The 20632-nt window shown below is 40.7% G+C and overlaps 1 protein-coding gene across 1 annotated transcript in view; it reads left to right on the plus strand.

The window, feature by feature from the left end:
• DNAH9 (dynein axonemal heavy chain 9) overlaps positions 1 to 20632 on the plus strand; it is a 321611-nt gene that overhangs the window by 249260 nt on the left and 51719 nt on the right. The window contains exons 51-57 of the mRNA XM_037492667.2: positions 4844 to 4963; positions 6337 to 6525; positions 9301 to 9536; positions 12340 to 12462; positions 13755 to 13959; positions 16781 to 16945; positions 19072 to 19212. Of these exons, the coding sequence (XP_037348564.1) occupies positions 4844 to 4963; positions 6337 to 6525; positions 9301 to 9536; positions 12340 to 12462; positions 13755 to 13959; positions 16781 to 16945; positions 19072 to 19212 (1179 nt within the window). The remainder of the gene's footprint in view (positions 1 to 4843; positions 4964 to 6336; positions 6526 to 9300; positions 9537 to 12339; positions 12463 to 13754; positions 13960 to 16780; positions 16946 to 19071; positions 19213 to 20632) is intronic.

Here is a 20632-nt window from a genome sequence, read left to right on the forward strand (position 1 = left end):
GTTTATTAACAAACTCAATGGCTAATGGTGCTAATCCTTGCAAACAAGCACCATTTACAAAGAAAAGATACTTTTTGACAAAACTAATCTCTCACTATATTTGCTTTATAAATCCAGATGTGTGGGGACAAGTTTACTTAAAACAGGTAACAATCATCATAACCATGGCCTTCTTCAAAGAACATGGAGTGCAAAGCACCCTAACATTCTCATGACTGCTTTTTTGGAGAAATGACCTCCCAATAATTGTCATATTCTTCACTCTTTCCTGGAAAAGTGCTACAAGAACTGCATTTTCAACAATTCTTTACTCGGTTATTTTAGCTAAAGAAACATTTGGTGCACAGGGAATGTTTTCAAATGTTTACACCTCTTCAGTATCCAACATTCTCATGATAGGCCCACTCAACCTGGGAAAGCATCTTAAAAATACTTGGCTACCTCAGAAAGGCTCTCCATTTCTGCCAAAATATTTCTTTAATGTATTCTTGCTTTTGACAACCTCCTCTACATCCTTTGCTTATCCACATGCCTAATAACATCCCAAGAATTCAGACAGTCCCCCACGTGTAACAAAGGAGATGGGCTAACACCTGTGCTTAATCTGGAGGCCCACCCAGGACAAGGAAGTTCTCTCCTATCTGCCTCTGAGGCCATTGCCAATCTTTCCAGTCATGCTCACCCCTGAGCCTTACTTTTAGTATTTTAGGATAATTCCATATTCAAGATGCATAAGTGAAAAATGCATTATTTCAAAACAGATTATACAATTTAATTTCAACTTGATTTTACATATAATTAAGATACATAAAAATATGAGTAGTAGTGATTATCTCTGGGGAGTACATTTTGAATGGGTTTATTACTTAACTGTGTTTTCTTTTCATGTATATTAATAGATTATAGTAGTAAAAATATATTATAGTAGTAGCAATTATAGATTATAGTAGGAAAAACAAGTAAGTCATTTTCATGGAGTATATACTCACTCCAAAGTAAAATATCATTAGAGAAGGGCATCTAATGAGAAACAACAGCCTACTGTCCTTCTAATTCTTTTGTATATTTCAACTGATTATTTATGCCACTAGGACCTTGCTACCTAGTGTCTTCAGTATGTTTTATTTGGCCCGTAGTGTTTGAAAATTATTTATCTCATTTTGAACAACAGATTTTTTTTTTAAATTGGATTTCCAGCCAGTCTTAAAATAATCAGAGAGGTCCACATAGCATTGCTTGACCCTGGAGTTAAGGAATTACTTCCCATTCAAGCAGATAGTTTTGTTGCATTTTGCCATAGCGCCCACCATGAGAACTATGTCCCCCACCATAGCCTCCATCATTTTAACCCTAGATTCACATGCCAGATTATATGATCATCCTGTCTCTCTGTTTATTTGACTGTCTTCTTTTTTTAAAATATTTATTTATTTATGCATACAAGAACTGGGGTACAGGCCAGAGATGTGAGGTGTGAGAGGATCCACCAGAGACAGAGTGGGGAACAGAACAGGCAGACTGTCTGAAATGCACTGCTGAGGGGAGCAGTGGGCAAGACAGGAGAGGTCTGCCTCACCTTGACTGTCTGACTTCTATTTATGTGGTGACTTCTAAACAGACTTCTACTCTATGTATTCCATCACGTAGAGGTAGCTTCCTCTGACCCCTCAGTTTCCAAGATTAAGTTATTATCCTTTCCTCAGCTTCCAACTCCCAACTTTGGTTATCATTACTCATCACATTTTTTTTGCTTTTAATTGCCAAGACTGAAAATATCTAATTCTGTCCTGAAACCAAAAATTGTATCCCATGTTCTATCAACTGATTCCAAAAGTTGAAAAACAGAAAATTTAATTTATGTTCTGTGAATGTGTCTACATTGTTCATAGTATATCTACATGGTACTCTATAATTACTCTTCCATTTTTATATAACCCACTCACCCAACTTGTTTCTACCTTTCCTTTATTTTTTCTCTTCCATTAGTTCCTTTTGCATTGCTTTAATTGCTTTTAAACTCACCATCTAATTCAGTGTTCTATCAATTCTTCTTTTGTCCCTAAGACCTCTCACTTGCATCTCCAGCTCAGCACTCTAATCAGTCTTGGAGAGTAAATACATTTCACTGTTTCCGTGGATTGATTCCAATGACTTCTGGCCCCCCATGCCTTCTCTTTTCTTAATTTCTTCTCTAGTTTTGGCTATGGCTCATTCTTAAGTAACTTTCTCAGAAATGTTAAGACATGAATGTTCTGAGTAGTTTCAGCCTAGAAATGTCTTTCTTTTCAAACTGAACTGAAAATATTGCTGAGTGTTGAATTCTGAGTTGCTAATTTGCTCCCTTAGAGCGCTGAATGCTCTATCCTCCTAGCTTGTGAGAAGCCTGAGAACAGTCAGGGTCCTATTCCTTTGTCAATGTACTATTTCCACCTTTCTGGAAGTTTTTCCATTTTTCTTTATTCTTGATGTGCTTAACTGCCTTTATTTTTTTTTATTTGTATGTTTTACTTTATGTTTTCTCTCTCTCTCTCTCTTTTTTTTTTTTTTTTTTTTTTTTGCTTATTCAAGGTGTTTGGCATGTAGAAGCTAATTTTTTTTCTAGTTCTGCAAAATTATTTTGCATTATTTCTTTGGCAATCTCCCCTTTGTCTTCTTTGTAGTCTTATTTTCTCAAACACGTTGGTTTGGATGTTGAATCTTCTGATAGGTCCTCTATTTTCTCTCATCTTATTTTCACTTTATGATTCCTTGTATTCTCCAGGTTTCCTCGAATTCATCTTCTAATCCTTCTTTTGAGTTTATTATTTTTTACATTAACAATAAGTCATTTACACAAGTGGTTGCTCCTTATATCTTTTACAGCGTCCTCTTCTTTTTTTATAGATGAAACATCTTGTGTCTTTCTGAGAAACTGATTATGAAGAGTTTTGTGTTGTCATTATTTCTTTTTTTTTAAGATTTATTTTTTTTTTATTTATCTATACAAGAACCGGGGTACAGACCAGATTCGCAGGAGGGTGAGAGGATTCACCAGAGACAGAGCTTGTCGTCAATTCTGTGACTGATTATATTTTTCCTGGATCACTTTTTTCTTCTTGTTCACCTAGACTTTCATCAAATGCCTTCTTGTCTTTTCAGATTTGTAAGATCAGTGATCAAAAGCTGATTCTCACTCTCCAGACAAGGGTAGAGCTGGTTGACTGGAACAATTTATTTCCAACTTGGAATCCATAGTACATGAGTTGTGTTGGATGCATCTAAAGTGCCAGCATGTGGTATCTTTTTCTGCCACTATTAAAGCTCTTGCCTGGTGCCATGCTACATGAAGGCATTTCATATAGAGCATGGAGATAAGTGGTAGAAGATCAATAGACTTATAATTAACCTTCTTATTTTCAGCATCCTTCTTGATCACACAGATATTCCCAAATCCCCAGTGTATTTGGGGCTGTGCAGGGCTGATCAGTTCTCCTTTTGGTGAACTGAGGCCTACTCTATGTTACAGCTTCCTTTTCCTTGCTCTAGCAGTTTCTACTCCTCTATCAATGTTATCTTCTTAAATCTAACGAATCCTTCATCCTCAATGGCCCTCAACATTTGCTTGGTGTTATGGGCTTATGACTTTTAATTGCTTCATAGTCATTTTAGAAACATCTCTGAAAGCTGTAAATGAGTGTGGACAGCCTGCCATCATTAACTAGATGGTTCACCACCTGCTTTTCAGACTGTTTGGATGTATAAATATACCTCTTAATTTATATCTCTTGTGACTTGGTAATAATCAGCAAAGCATCATGAACCCTGGTTACTGCATACACATCAAATATTTAGAGGTGTCTGCCGTGAATCCAAGTATCATTGTATGTGCAAATATGTGTTCTGGTGGCAAAAAAAAAAGCTATGTGTGTCGATTTTTTTCCCTAAAGATTTATTTATTTATTTATTCATACAAGAACCAGGGTACAGGCCAGATGGGCAGGAGGGTGAGAGGATTCACCAGAGACAGAGCGGGGAACAGAACAGGTAGACTGATGAAATACACTGCTGAGGGGAGCAGCGGGCAAGACAGGAGATGTCTGCCACGCCATGTGGGACCCTCGCGGGCCGGCCAGCTGGGATCGAACCGGTGCTGCAGAGACTGCGGACAGCTTCACAGCGCGGCGCTCAACCACCTGCGCCACCAGGGGAGGCCCATATGTGTGTCAATTTTTAATAAATTTAGAAAAAAAATTGAAGCCATGACTTCTTTAAAATATATTCCTATACTTCAGGATAATGGAAGAAAACAGGTGAGGTTAAGTAAAAGTTACATAGTATTCTGAACAACTTAAAGCAAGGCGAGGACTAGATTGCAGACAGCCAATCATAAATCATAGACCTGCGGCAGCAGACACAGTGTGTGTTCACCCCAGGCCTCCTTGGGATCCTTGTGATCATTTTCAGGCATCCCTAGGCTTAGTCTTGATTTTCCTTCTAATAGCAGCAGCTACACCTTTTTGGCAGGCTACTGGAACCTGTTTTTCCCAACATAAGGAGTGATGGAACTTAAACCAATCAGCCCCCATCATGTCTGTCACCCCTCCTAAACCTTAAAAGGTCTAAGGCATTGGAGTAGGTCAGGACAGCTCTAGCCCACTCTCTCCCTTTGGGAACACTGGGGGTCTCCCTGAGATTACTCCTCAATTGCTTTTCTTTCCTTCCCTGTCCTACCTTCCCCAGTCTCCCACTACATCCCCCACGGAGTTCTCCTTAAAAAATCACCTACATGTGGATCCTGTCTCAGAAGCACTGGAGGGAACTTGAACTGAATTTGCTGACAGACCTTCTGTTCCTTCCCGAACAGCACCTGAATGAAAACCTGGCAAAACTCACAGCCAAGTTTGAGAAAGCAACGGCAGACAAACTCAAATGTCAGCAAGAAGCCGAAGTGACCGCAGGCACCATCTCCCTTGCAAATCGCTTGGTGAGTGTGAGTCTCAGCAGCCCAAGCTGTAATTATATTAGCAGAGCTTGTCAAGCTCTGCAGAGGTGCAAAATACATGAGCACAGCTTAGCACAGCTTAGCACAGCTTTCACTTGGGGGGAAATATTAAAATGTGCCAAGATACAGGGATCATCCTGAGAAAAGTGTGAATGCACACCCTAGTCTGGTGAAAGGAGTTTTCCTACAGAGACAGCTAGGAGGATGGGGACACTGGAGCTATCACGCAGGCCACGAGAGACCTATGTGTCTCAACCAGGGGAAGAGCAAAAGACAAAGCTAGCATATGACAGGCAAACTCCAAAGCACCTACCTGTGTGATGTTTGATAATAAAGGAATGGGCATGATTAGGACCTGAGATTAAAGCAGAAAATAATGAGACTGAGGGACTGAGAGCATTTCCAAATATGATCTTACTGTACTGACACACATGAGTGTGTCTGTATACCAGTACATACACACTGGCCTCCGGAAAAAATAAATCTGATGGTGACAACAGGCTGCTTGTGTTCTAAGTGTCTGTTGTTGTGTAACAAACTACCCCAAAACTTAGTAATTTAACACAATAACCATTTCAATGTATCTTTGGAGATTGTGGGTTAGGAATTTGGGTTCTTCCACTCCATGTGGTGCTGCCTGGGCCACCATGTTAGTCAACTGGTGCATGGGTCGGCTTGGTGGGTCTAAGACAACTTTCTTTTACATGCATCTTGACATCTTTCAAGACAGAAAAAAAAAAAAAACAAAGGTAAGTCCTAACACAGAAGCTAGGTCCACTCTACACTTAACAGACCTAGGTATACAAGATTGCTGTCCTCCCTGGAAAGTTGTGCCATCCCAACGTGGGTCAAGCAGAGGCAAGATGCATTCATACCTATGATTCAGAACTTCAAATCTGTATCATAATTATGGTAACTATCTCCCCCACCCACTGAGAATTATTTATAGCATGTAGAATTGACTTTATTTTCATAGCCCCAGTATTTTGGAGAGGAGAAGGGAGACAAGTGCCAGTAAGGCAATGAACTCAGTGATTAACACACACAGTCATATTTAACCCTCTCAGCAGCCCTTTGAGGTGGATGGTGTGAGTCTTTATACCTGCAAAGGGCATGGTCTAGAAGCTAGCATTCCAAACTCATCATCTTTCCACAGCCCACATAATGATGGCACACAGTATGGTCTTATTTACTGCAGTCAGTACAAATCCCCACTGATCAAACAGGCCACAGAAGTGACACTCTGAGTTGTCCTGCTACTAAACTTGTTCTGTACATTCTCTATGACAGACTCTGGCCCCATGTAGCCTGCAGGATGATGAATCTTCTCTTCTCTCTGGTCTTTGAAATGATAGGTGGGAGGACTTGCTTCTGAAAACGTGAGGTGGGCAGAAGCTGTGCAGAACTTCAAACAACAGGAAAGGAAATTATGTGGAGACATTTTGCTTATCACGGCTTTCATCTCATACCTTGGCTTCTTTACAAAGAAATACCGGCAGAGCCTCATGGATGGGGCCTGGAGACCTTACCTGAGTCAGCTGAAAGTAGGTACAGCCTGAATTTCTCCTGATCATCAGCCTGGGACTTAATAGTGAACTCACATAAAACAATAATAACCCAAATCTTCTAGCCCAGTTTTGCATGCCACCTCTTCAATAGCCCCCAGTGACTTCTGAGACCCAGCAGTGAGACAAGTGTTCCCATGTCCTCCCACACTCCCATTGCCATGCCCTGCCCTCTAGAACCCCTGAATTGAGTATCTCTCCTCTTAATGGGGCTTCTATGGGAGCAACTCAGCATTCTACTTTCTGCTGCTCTTAAAATCTTTTAAGCCTGAATAGCACCAAAAACATCCTGTGTTTCCTTCCAATCAATCACCCTGCTATTGACTCAAACTTTATCATCACATTGGGGGGAAGACTTGTTCCCACATTCTACACGACATCTTGTTCTGGGCCCCAAAGCTCCACAGTCTATGCCCACAGCTCATAGACACCTTTATGCAAACCACATCATCTGTTCCTGTCTGGTGTGTGCCCATGAATAGTTAGCTACTCGCGTGCTTTTCATGTGCTCTGTTCCGCTGTCCACTTAGTGTAATTGGCTCCCTCTTCAGGGAGCCGATTCATAATCAGAATAATTCCTAATTTACCTTGGCAATTTCACATCACTCAATCCTCACTCCACAAAGATTCAGTGAGTATTCCATGAGTCCTGCTACTCCACTAGACAGGAGTTCCAGAAGACATTCGATACCAGGATGTCTGGAGGAAGTTCACGTCCAGTGGAGATTAGGGCCATTAGAAGCAGCTACAGTAAGAGTCAGCACAGAAAGTTCAGCACATGCAGTAAGGACTGGATTCCAAAATTTATGTGTACTTGTATCCTTACATCCCATACTGTCTAGTGATGTTTGGTTTCAGAGGTCAGCTCACAAAATCATACTTACTGGATGATTTACAGAAGAATGTTTTAAAACCTGTTATACTACTAGGAAATATACAAAACACAAAGCTGTTATTTATGCATCTCAAGCACCTGTGGGAAAAGAAACTGTTGGAAGGACGATTATTCACTGAGTAAAAGAGAATGAGATGCTCAGTGGCAGCACAGCGAGGACTTTTCTGGCATTGCTTGGGATTCTTAAGCATCTTGTGCCATGGTTCCCTTTGACAATCTGGTGAAATCTGTGGACTCCTGCTACAGTAATGATTTTTGGTGCATAAAATAGAACACATAAGATTACAATGGGATACAATTTATTGAAATACATTTTTTAAGATTTATTTATTTATACATACAAGAACTGGAGTGTAGGCCAGAGGTATGCGGAGGTGAGAGGATTTACCAGAGACACAGTGGGGAACAAAACAGGCAGATCCACTGAAATACACTGCTGAGGGGAACAGTAGGTGAGACAGGAGAGGTCTACTGTGCCATGTAGCTTAGCTCCCTGGCTAGGGATCAAACTCATGTTGCAGTGACTGGGGATAGCTTGACAGCACTGTGTCTTTAACCCTTGTGCCAGGGAGGCCCCTGGAATATATTTCTGATCTCAGGATGAGAACCTCCAAACACTGATTTCCCTCTCAAGATTTTCTCAGTGGCATGGTACTGGCCATTTGTACCCTTTGTGGTGTGATGAAAGGGACAGGGGATGGTTTAAAGAGGTTTTCCTGAGGTAACTGGGTAAGACAAACTGCAGAGAATAAAGACAGAAGGGTTGAAGAGCATATGTGAGAACCTTGAAAGCTTTCTGCAAAGTGGAAGCAGCCACACACAAAAGGTCACAAATACATGTTCCATGTATATAAAATATTCAGCATAGGTAAATCCAAAGAGACAGAAACAGATTAATGGTTACTCACAACTCGGGGGGGGGGGGGAATGAGACAATGGAAACAGACTGCTAATGGGTGTGGGCTTTCCTTTTGGGGTGATAGAAATGTTTTGGCACTGGGTAGAGCTAATTTTTTTTTTGCACAGCATTGTGAATAAACTCAATGTCATTGCATCGTGTCCTTTCAAACGGATAATTTGAAGTTATATGAACTTTATCTCAACTTTTAAAAAAGAACGTATATATGTGTTCCCATGAGAAAGTTTACTTTAAAAGAATTAAATGAGCTGAGAGAGGTCAACAGAAAATATAAGTACAGAGACAAGGGCCATGAGGGAAAAGAGAGAGGCTGGCTAGGGGTGCAATCTAAGACCTGGTAGTTTGATTTCCATCTCCCTGACATGCACCAGCAGATGAGTTTGCAAAGGGAAGTTGTACAAGTAGCCCTGGGAGTAGGGTGTTCCTGACAGAGGTGAAGATAAGCACCTCCAGACCTTTGCAAGCTGGGCTTCTGTCAGCAAGTGGTGAAGCTGATGAGCAGAAAATGGTTGGTATGGGTTGGCATAGGCAGGAGAAAGCCCACTAAACATAGGTCCTAGTTCATAGAGCGTGCAGGAGAAACAGACATGTGGTAGAGGAGTGACAAGGTTAACATGGGCCAGGGCATATTGGAGACTATTGATTGAAGTGCAAAGAATCGATGAGTAAAATTTGATTTGAATTTAAGTACACTGAAGAAAAAAGGTCATACAGTCTGTGTTTCTGCTGTTGTTCATCTATGAAAGGAAATGACTATCAGGACTTTAGGGAAACTTGCTTCTAGAAATAATCACACAGCAAGAAAAGCACTCTTGAGAGGGATTTTGATCTTGCTTTCAAAGGAGTTACGTCATTTAGTAAGTCACTGTGTATTCCACCTCCCACTGAAAAAAAACATTCTTCCATTCTCAGTGTATGTAAGCTGACTTCATTATTTCAGGTTCCCATTCCTGTCACCCCCACCCTGGATCCCCTGAGGATGCTGACGGATGATGCCGATGTGGCTGCCTGGCAGAATGAGGGCCTCCCTGCAGACCGCATGTCCATGGAGAATGCCACCATCCTCATCAACTGTGAGCGCTGGCCACTCATGGTTGACCCTCAGCTACAAGGCATCAAATGGATCAAGAACAAATATGGCGAAGACCTGAGGGTCACCCAGATTGGTCAAAAAGGGTAGGTGACTGAGAGTAAAGAGCCCACTTTTGCCAATTTTGCAAGGGGAAAAAAATGTTAGGAGCAGATTTGAGGCACTAGTAAAGTGTTTCTAACTTCCAGTTCCTTCATGAGGTGTCTCCTCCCATTCTAGGAAATATCTCAATTAAAAATGCTTAGTGCTGAGTCTTTGCTTTTCTTTCTCGGCGAAATAAGCCAAAAAGAAAAAGAAAAATACCGGATGGTCTCACTCATAGCAGGAATCTAGAAAACTTAAATAAGGACCAGGAAAACGAATAACTATAAGAAAGTGAAAATCAAAATCAACAAAAAACTACGAACCAGAAACACTTTTAGGGGGGCGGGGGTGGGAGGGGAGGGATTGGGGTCGGAATGGGGGGGCTGCAATTGTATGGGGAATATAAAAATAAAATTTATTATTAAAAAATATATATATGTATATCAACTTCTCAGCCCATTCAGGAATCCTTACTCCATCATCCCTGGATTTCATCCTCCTGTCTCTCTTCAATACTTTCTGCCTCCCCAAAAATCACATTCCATTGTGGGACAACTCTATGTTTTACAAAGTTTTCCTCGCATCTAGCCAAAAACTGCCTTTCTTAGTTCTCTTCTATCCTCTATTCCTATCTCTGCCCAAGGCCCACATAGAACAAACCTAACTTTCTTTATCCTGAGAAACAACTGAGCATTTGCCATGGATACATAATATATGCACATATATGATAGACACATATATAATAATATGCTGATGTGATTATTATGATACCATCAAAGTCCTTTTTACCTGCCATGCAGCTTTGTAGGCACCCAGGTGAGGTTTGCATCCTCTGGTCACATGTCCCAAACGTGTCATCTAATCCTGGCCTTCTCCATAAACCTTGATTAAAATATCCCTTTCTGGGCCTCCCCTGGTGGCGCAGCAGTTGAGCGCTGGACTGCAAAGCTGCATGCAGCTTCTGCAGCGCTGGTTTGATCCCCGGCCACTGGCGAGGGTCCCACATGGCGAGACAGACCTCTCCTGCCTCACCCGCTGCTCCCCTCAGCAGTGTCTTTCGTCAGTCTGCCTGTTCTGTTCCCCGCTCTGGCTCTAGTGAATTCTCTCACCCTCCCGTGCTTCTGACTGACCCAGTGCTTGTATAAATAAATAAATAAATCTTAAAAAAAAAAAAATTTAAAAAATCCCTTTCTAAGTGACCAAGAGTTACAGTTTAGAAAGAATATCTTTTTTACTAATAGCTATATTCTTAGTGTACCAAAAAACGATGCCTGGCAAATAGTCAGCCCTCATGTCCATTAACTATCTGTTGGGTGGTTTTCTAGATTAGTTGTATATTATTTAAATAAAAATATTTTATTATGCACACTATATCTTAAGATTATTAAGGATAGTCATTCTTCATCATATGAATGTAAATCTTCTCAAATTATCACCTTAAAGGAGTTTTTTTGTTTGTTTGGTTAGTTTGGTTTAGTCATATTTGTCACCCATTTCTTCTATAGATCATGCTTAGAAAAGCATCTTTCTCTCCAGATATTATATAAATGTTTACCTAGATTATTTTAGTGTTCTTATGTGTTTTTTCATATTGAAATCTAATCCCATTAAATATATTTTTGAGTACTAATTTTCATTTTTCCAGTAGTTAACCTTTGTTTCAATACCATTTATTAAATTCTCCATTCTTTTCCAATTAATTGGAAATGACATTGCACTCTATATTAAATCATTTTATTAAATAGTCTTTGTTCTTTTCTATTTATATAACACTAGTTCATCCTTAAATTATTTCTTTGTGTGCTTGGTAGCATTTTTTGTGGTAATATATAAAAGTATAAAATATAATATAGAAGTAATTTATCATTTATCATCATAATAAAAAAGGGGATTACAAAAAAAGAAAAAACTCCTATAATTCATCATGCACAGAAAAATACCTCTATTTTAGATATATGATAAGACTGCTTTAAGACTTCTTTCTACATATATGTATTATTGAAGTTACATAAGATAGTGTAGTATTTTTAACCATCCTCTTTGTTTTCTGTTAGGGTAACTTTAAGATTTAAATCAAGGTTTATAAAATTTTATTGTTGCTTATTGTTTAAATTGAAATTACATCAATCTGGGCCTCCTTGGTGGCACAAGGAGTTAAGACGCAACCTATGAAGCTATCTGCAGCCATTGCAGCATGAGTTCCATCCCCGGCCAGGGAGCTACCCACATGGCACAGCAGACCTCTCCTGTCTCGCCCATTGCTCCCCTCAGCAGTGTATTTCAGTAGATCTGCCTGTTCTGCTCCCCACTCTGTCTCTGGTGAATCCTCTCATACACATACCTCCCCAATCCCCACACCTTTGGCCTACACCCCAGTTCTTGTATCATAAATAAATAAATCTTAAAAAATTAATAAATAAATTACATGAGGAAATTTTACAATATATTTTATGTACACAAGCCAGATTATAAAACAAATTGTTCTATGTGAATCCAATTATAAATAATGAAATATAGTAAAAGTCTTGAAAAATATAATGTAGCCAAACATATATAATATTCACCAAAATGTGAATGGCAAATGGAAGGATTAGAATTTTCAAATTTTTTTATTATTTCTAAAAATGTATAAGATCACAAAAATATCATTTCAAGTGGAGAAAAATGTGATCATTGAAATTATCCCAGATAGCTGTTATCCCAGATAGGATTATCTTCGTGTTTCAGAGGTCACAGTTTTCTCCGTAAATTCCCTCTGTATCCATACCTTGCCACCAGATCATTGTGTCCAACTTTGTCCCTCAGTTACCTTCAAACCATAGAACATGCCCTGGAAGCTGGAGATGTGGTGCTGATTGAAAACCTAGAAGAGTCCATTGATCCTGTTCTGGGTCCCCTGCTTGGGAGAGAAGTCATTAAAAAAGGAAGGTAAATGTTGGCTATGTTGATGATGTTTTATGAGGAGCTTGTTCATGGTCCCCAGTAGAAGTATGGAGAAATCTGCTCTTGCTAGGACATCTTCTTAGCTTTTGTCAAGCAGGTCTCTGAAGTACACAAACTCTTATTTCTTCAGAAGGGAAATAATTTAGCTGCCCTCATCTCCTAGAAAATGTTTTCTGGAATAGCATTTCTTCCATCAGTCAGTGTCCTCATTGACTTCTTTCTAAGTGGCCAAAAGTGCACTAATTTGGAGGAACTTCAGGCTGAAATTGTTTGAAAAGCAAGCTGACTTTTAAGCATGAACATTTTATCCAAACCAGACCTCTGAGTTCCAAGAACTCAGTTCTTTGTCAATTTGATGGACTCCTGTTGCTTTGAGTGCAGTAACTCAGGCTTTAGCAAGTAATTGACAGAAGGAAGGAAAAAACAGAAACTAAAGAAGGGCTGTAGACACATAGGAGAGAGTGTAACAAGTACCATGCAGAGTTGCTTGACTCAGACCACTGCCAAGGCTGTAAGATGATTTTACATGTCCTTAGGATGTGTTCATTTACTTATTTATCCATATTCATCCATTGAAGTCATTCTCTGTCAGTCATGAAAAATAGTAAGCCTTATTGTCATCCTATAGGGTACCTTAGTAAAAATGATGGTGCCTCTGCCTCCAAAAGCTTTACTGCCATCTGCTGGAAATATTCGCTAATGTACTGATCTACACTGACTTACAAAATGAATGACTATACCTGTGCCTCCCCAGTGGTGTAGGAGTTAAAGTCTCAGCGCTATCAAGCTATCACTGGCCATTGCCACTGCAGCATGAGTTCGTTCAATCCCCAGTCAGGGAGCTGACCCACATGGCACAACAGACCTGTCCTGTCCCCCCACTGCTCCCCTCAACAGTGTATTTTAATAGATCTGCCTGTTCTGCTCCCCACTCTTTCTCTGGTGAATCCTCTCACCCCCTGCACCTCTGGCCTAACCCCAGTTCTTCTATGCATGAATAAAAATAAATTCTTATAATAAAAAAAAGCAAAGTGAATGACTATCCCTCCAGTTGTGCAGTGCAAATTAGTCTGGTGGCCATCTATCACCCTCCACCTCTGTTCCCCACATTGGGGTAAGCAAGGGTCCTAGGCATCATGCTAAACAGACTTAGGAGAAATCCATCTTTATATGGCAATATTGTTTATTATGATCTTGCAAAATAAATCTAAATTTTTGTTCCTGATATTAATCTCACAAAAAGATAACCTTCCTTCACATAAGCCTTTATATTTCAGATTCATTAAAATTGGAGACAAAGAATGTGAATATAATCCTAAATTCCGGCTCATCCTTCACACCAAGCTGGCCAATCCTCACTACCAGCCTGAGCTGCAGGCTCAGGCGACCCTGATCAACTTCACTGTGACCAGGGATGGCCTGGAGGACCAGCTGCTGGCTGCTGTGGTCAGCATGGAGAGGCCAGATCTGGAGCAGCTAAAGGTATGTCAGGTACCCATTGAGAAAGGAAGAAAGAAAATGTTTTGTCACTGTATCCTATAGTGCTCCCAACCCTGGGAGAGTGTTGGGAGGGCCCTGCGCAGCATGTGTTCTGCTAGAACTTGGAGGAGCACCAACATCATCTAGCCACTGATACACCAAGTTGGGGAACAGAGTTTATAACAAGCTAAAGGGAAGAGAAGAAGACAGCTGGGAGAACAGATACATCACCCAGAGGCCTGGTACAGGAACTTGGACATACTTGGGCCAGCCCATGAAGGCCTCTCATCACACATCTTCAAATATACATGTTGAGAACATGGAGGTCAATTGTCCAAGAACAGTAGCAATGAGTTCAACCACAATGGAGAGTGTCCAAATCTGCCATAACCAAATACCACAGACTAGGTGGTTTAACCAACAGAAATTATTTTCACATGGTTCAAGCTGGAAGTCCAAGTATTGGCTTCTGGTGAGAAGTATCTCCCTGGTTTATATGTAGCCATCATTTTGCCGTGTGCTCCCATACTTCATCTTTGTGTGTGTGGAGAAGGAGAGTGAGTTCTAGTGTCTCAGCTTTGAAGGGCACTAATTCCAGTGGATCAGGACCTCACCATCTTGATCTCATTGAACCTTTACCACCTCCGTATAGGTTCAATATAGCCAAAAGGAGGAGGTCATCTTCAACATATATATGAATCTGGGAGAAATAATTCAGCCCATAGCAAGAAGTATTCTTTTCCCTCTCTTTAGATATGATTAGATTATAAAATACAGGCTCAAAGTTACAGTGCTTTTGAGATTGAGTTCAGGGTTTCTTGGGTCTCTACTTCCGGCAAGCTTTCATTTATCAACGGATACCTATAGAACACCAGCTCTGTAAAGGCAAGTGTAAGGTCAGGAATGGCCACAGAGCAGGTTTTCTGATCCCATGCAGACTGGGTAAAGGAGGAGTCAGAGCCCTCAGTGAATTTTCAGGCTTTTCTTGGGATTTACCAGGCACATGGCAGGCAGGAGTGCTGGGGGGCTGGGAGGCCTGCCAGTCTTTACTCTGGGCTCTGCGGCCTTCTCTCACATTCTCTCAGCTCTTCTCATGGCTCTGCTTCTCTCTCGGCTTCTCGTTCAGTTTCTACTGGCGTCCCCAGAACGCCTCCCTTAAAAACACAATCTTAACCCAGGTGAATCCCATCTACATATGCTCACACCCTATTCCAGGTGCCCACCATCAGGCATGCATTCAGGACCGCAAGGGTCCATCATTAATCCTAATGGCGGGAGGGCAGAAAAGCCTGATACTTTACCTTACTCTACAGCAAGATTATAGATACTGAGGAATCAACAGTAAACAAAGAAGATCATTGTCTTACCCTCTTGAAGCTTATAATCTAGTGGACAAGCACAGAAAATAAAATCCTTATTGCTCCTTCCTGTGACTATGCAGGTATTTCTCATTTTCCCCTTTCCCTAATAAAATGTAAAAAAGAAAAGAAAAACCTGAACCCAAAAAAAAAAAAAAAAAGTCAGGCAGTGATAAAAATTTTGAAAAAAAATAAGCAGGGGGTATTATCAGAGAGATTTAAAATTTTTACGAGGAGGTGGCATTTGAGCTAACTCATGAGCCCTCGGAAAACCTCTGGGCACAGAGCAACCCCATCAGAGAACAGCGAATCCTGCTTTGGAAAGCTGGACTGAAGGATGTATTTTTGAGAAAAAAGATAGGCCAGGGTGGCCAGAGCTTGAGCCCCCAAGACAATTGTTCTTTCTGTGAATCTGAAAGCAAGAATCCCAGATTGTACAGAGCAAAGAAACTCCAACTGCCTGACGTTACATGCTTTCTGCCAATAAAGAATACGTCCAGAGCTTCAGAATATGGGATCTAACAATCAGGAAGGGAAGATAAGGTAAGAACTGCTTGGACACCTACACTCCTGTAGCAGCAGGAAGGACACAGGGCAGGATCTCTATGATTTGAGCAGACAAGGGTAAAGGAGAGTCCTAGGAGCCCTCCTCGGTGGCTTTTTGCAGGCTTTTATTGGGTTTACCAGGTACACAGCAGGCAGGGGCGCTGGCAGACCGGGAGGCTGGCAGGCCTCCTGGAAATCTTCATTCTTTCTGGGCTCTCCAGTGTTCTCTCGTGGCCTCTGCTTCTCTGCTGGTTCTCTTTCAGTTTCTCTTTCACTCTCACTCTGCTGGCGTCCCCGTGATGCTGCCTCATAGACCTAGTCTCTCAGCCCAGGTATACTCACCTACGTATGCCCTCCCCCTACTCCAGGTGCCCACCATCAGGCATGCATTCAGGACTGCAGGGATCCATCATCAATCCCAATGGTGGGAGGGCAGAAAAGCCTGATACTTTACTTTCCCTACAACACCACTCCAGCCTTGAGGGGCCTCTGTAGTGATCTTGTCTAAGGCTATTATGTAAGACAGTTTAGACTTTTTATTTAAAAAAATAAAAAGATGAATGGGAAAGCATTCATTCAGAGACATAGAGGACCCTCCAAAGAAGTAAGACTTGACCGTACCCTCTAACTATTCACAGAACAAAGTTCCATATAATGAGCAGACTGTATCAGCATTGTGCTGTTTTGAACGTCACAACCTATACCTCCTCATACTGAAGTATGAGGGTAACTTAGCCTTAAGTAAATGGTTCAGCTAGGAGTCAACTCATCTGCTTCTCTCATATGCCCATGGTCTCAATCAGTGTTGTGCTGCCTCCAGTTCACTGTCTCTTAGGGAAGGCACTCTGGCCCCAGAGCTTTTGTTTTCAAATCTATTCAAGAGTTCCTATAATGGACTCCCTCTTACTTCATATTAATAGTCAGACCTCACGAAGCAGCAAAATGGATTCAAAATCACCCTCAAAACATTAGAAGACAACCTGCTCTCTCGCCTCTCTTCAGCATCTGGGAACTTCCTGGGAGAAACAGCTTTGGTGGAGAACCTGGAGATCACCAAGCAGACGGCTGCTGAAATTGAGAAAAAGGTAAAACTATTCTGGCAACCTCAATTGGGAGCCAAAGACCCTCTTCCTAGCCTGAGTCTGACTTTTAGGAGAAAAAAAGCAAGAGTCACGGATAACTTTTCCAGCTTTCCGAGTTTCTTCTGGAAAGTCAAGATAAACAGGATTCCTGAAAGGACTACCTCACAGCTGCATTAGGAAGTTCCTACCTTCCAGGGGATGCGTTTGACAACTTAGCTCCAAAAACATCTGATGAGTGGGGAAGTCTGTGCAGTTTCTTGTTCTGTGTGAGGAATGGTAGCTCAAATTTAGTACCTCCATAAGTTTTTGAACTGCCCTGTATCTAAGGAATCACGCTGCTGTAAAAGTTAACTGGTTCAGGCATGACTGCACCCTGTGAAAACCCACCAGCCTGGAAAACTTGACCAAGTCTGATCTTAATGAAAGGGTTTCAATGACTTCCCAGGAATTCAGCTCTCAAAACCAGTATTATCCTGGAAAGCAATTTTTATCTAGAGCTTCCTTCCTTTATTTCACCATTTTTCAAAGGCTTTTATTCCCCTTTATGGGGGACTAGAAGACCTGACTTGCTGCAACCAAATTCTTGCCCTTTCCCAACAGGCTGCTGAATTTTCACAGGCTCTTTCACATTCTCAGTCCTGCCTTTGGGTCAGAGAGTAGTTAAGATGCTGGTCTGAGCAGGATACATTTTTCTGTAACTGTGTCCAGGATCAACATAAGGGGATATGCTTATGATCACATTAGTGGGATTTCACCAAATGTGAAAGTCTGATCTAGATAGGGAAAAATAGGAACAAAGGCAGCAAAGGCAGCAGGACAGGAGAACCAGCTCATAACCATTCAATTAAAGTTTATAATGAGAGCTTGAAAGAAGGAAGGTCCAGCCTTGCATGGGCTCAGTGATCTCTGTGGGACCACCAGACTTCACTGCTATTTCCCTGTGGCCTCCAGATCTCTAGATAGGGACATGCTGAGTTTGTAAAGTAATTAGGGTAGAAGTTCCACTGCATTGGGCAGGAAAGATGGGAGGACAGAACCTCACTCGCACGAACAGAGTGAGAGAATAGAATTCACCTTGTTGATCTTTTCTCCCAGTCTCTTCTTTGCTCCTCTTTTTGTTCTTTTGTTTAAAGTCAATGAACATTTCCTGAGTGCCCACTGTGTCAAGTGCTATATGGAATCCCTTTCTTCTGATTCTTTAATTTTTGTCTTCTCATTCATTCATCCATGAATCCTTATTTAGAGGCTGCTATCTTCTATATTCTATGATAAAAGTTGAGGGTACAACAGTGACCTTGCTAGACTCCGAGGGCCTGGTCCTCTAACAGAGAAAGACAAGCAAACAGGCAGCTATAAAAATATGATGACAGCTGTGGTAGAGGCATCACAGGGCGCCATGAACACGCAGAGAAGGAACACTCAACCACGTTAGGTGAGAGGGGTTTTTTACCTTTAGTATAAGCAGAACATAGATTGTAGAGAAGGGTAGAGGTTATTCTGGAAATGAGATGTGAATGGTGGGCTGTGTTTCCATTGCACAGTACTTTGTAAATCATGCTATGAAATTTGAATTTTAGATGGGAGTTGGAGCATAAGTTAGGTCATATGGAGATTTGTATGTGGTGATGTGTTCTTATAGAATCCCTCTCTTTAATTCTTATGTCTCTTATTTTTACCTCTGATAAGAAATTTGATGAAAATAGAGTATACCATTAAAAGAAATCTTCTTTGTGAAATTACATATTAACTCTTTCATAAAAATTGGGAAAACAGAAAACTGCATTATGCTTCTTTTACTGAATTCCCACTACTGGGAATTCTGGTCTATTTTCAAGTTACATGAAATCATTCTTGTTAGAAATGGAACTTAGAGGCTTGTATAGTCTATATTTCCCAACTTAGAGATCTGACACCTTCATCTTTGTGGAAGACTAGAAGCATATATTTTTGTTTCTCACTCAGACTCAATCAAAGAATACTGCAGTAGCTTTCCAACTCTCTAGCCACTGTGCCCATCCCAAACTGCCCCACCCCACATACAGATACATGTGCTTATATATAGATGCCAGGCTGATTCTCAGGGAGCCTAGTTGGTTTGAAGGATGGCCACCTTTTATTTTTCCTAACAGGTCCAGGAGGCCAAGGTGACAGAAGCAAAAATCAACGAGGCCCGAGAGCATTATCGGCCAGCAGCTGCCCGAGCCTCTGTGCTCTACTTCATCATGAATGACCTCAGCAAGATCCACCCAATGTACCAGTTTTCTCTCAAGGTAACTTACACCAGTTTTTTGCATGTTCAGAATAAAACAGTATAAGATAGTCAGTCCATGCTTCATTGTGATAGCAGATCTGTAACATCAAAGCCAAAAGAGTTGCAGTCCTCATCCCTTTCATCAACTCTTTCATGACTCATTGCTTACTTTGGCTGGAACTAAAGGAGCCACCATAGCAAGTCTCTGCCTCACTCACTCATTAAGCACTTATATTATGGCAGCTACTGTGCTTAGTGAATGTGTGAAAGGATACCAAAAAATATCTGGAATTATCTCTGCCCCCAAAGAGCTTAAACTATAATAGGTATAGTCAAACATGTATGTCATTCATTTGGATTAAAGACCAAAGCAGGCAATAATAATGGAGTAACTTTAAATTACCTTTCTATTACCCTAATATCCCCAAAGCTACTGCTTTATGGTTGTGGAAATGTTTCTAAAACCAAAGATGTTAGCAAATTGTAAGTGCTGACTAAACTTACCTTACTCATGAAATAATAAAGACCTATAAATTTTAAGTGTATCTCTGCAAGTATATATTTCTCCCCTAGAGTATTCACCAGAAAAACATAATTGAAGATGTTTTAGGAGGTGATGGAGCATTTCTCAATTATCTTTTTGGTTTGGCCCAATAAACAGAGAGGACACACACACACACACACACACACACACACTCAGTGCCCACACCTCATTCTATGAAGCTAAACTGCCATATGGAAGCCAAGGTATAGAGATGCTGAGAAATCAGCAACTGGGACCCTGGGTTTCATTTAAGTAGAGATGACATTTCATCATTTCCAAACCCCCTTCCCTCAACTAAGAATCTCTGCAAATCACATGAACTGTGTTCATCATATTTTATGTTTTTAAAAGAAATCCTCTACTTGACCTTATATTCCTGTCAACATAGCATATGAAATAATTATAACATTATAATTATCAGAATTATAAAATTATAAAACATTTTAAATGTTAGAATGATAAACCTAATAACTGCAAGTTTACATCTCTAGTTCTGAGTAGTTGAATTCTACTATGGTGACTCTTCCTGAGAAAAGGGATTCATATGAATCCCATGAAAACATGTGTTCAAAAATATGTTGTGAGTTGTGCAGTAATTGTGTCCAGATACAGGCTTGTTTTGTCATTGGAAACTCTACTTATAAGGAGGGCAAAATGTGGGCCCAGTGCTGTTAAGAATTATCATGTACAATTATTAATTGACTGATTTAATCACTGAAATAAGATTTAAATGTTTGAAGGAGCTGAAGTAAATGGTTTCAAAAATCCCAAAACAATAGTACCCTTAGAAGCCTTCTATAATTTGAAAAAAATATCAGCCACTGGAGTTTCCAAGGTCTCAGATTTTGTCTGAGCTTGGATTTTGTAATTCCTGTTCCTGGCAAAGAAAGGAGAG

Source organism: Talpa occidentalis, unplaced genomic scaffold, assembly GCF_014898055.3.
Source record: "Talpa occidentalis isolate TD23 unplaced genomic scaffold, MPIMG_talOcc4v2.1 talOcc4.7, whole genome shotgun sequence".
Lineage (NCBI taxonomy): Eukaryota > Metazoa > Chordata > Mammalia > Eulipotyphla > Talpidae > Talpa > Talpa occidentalis.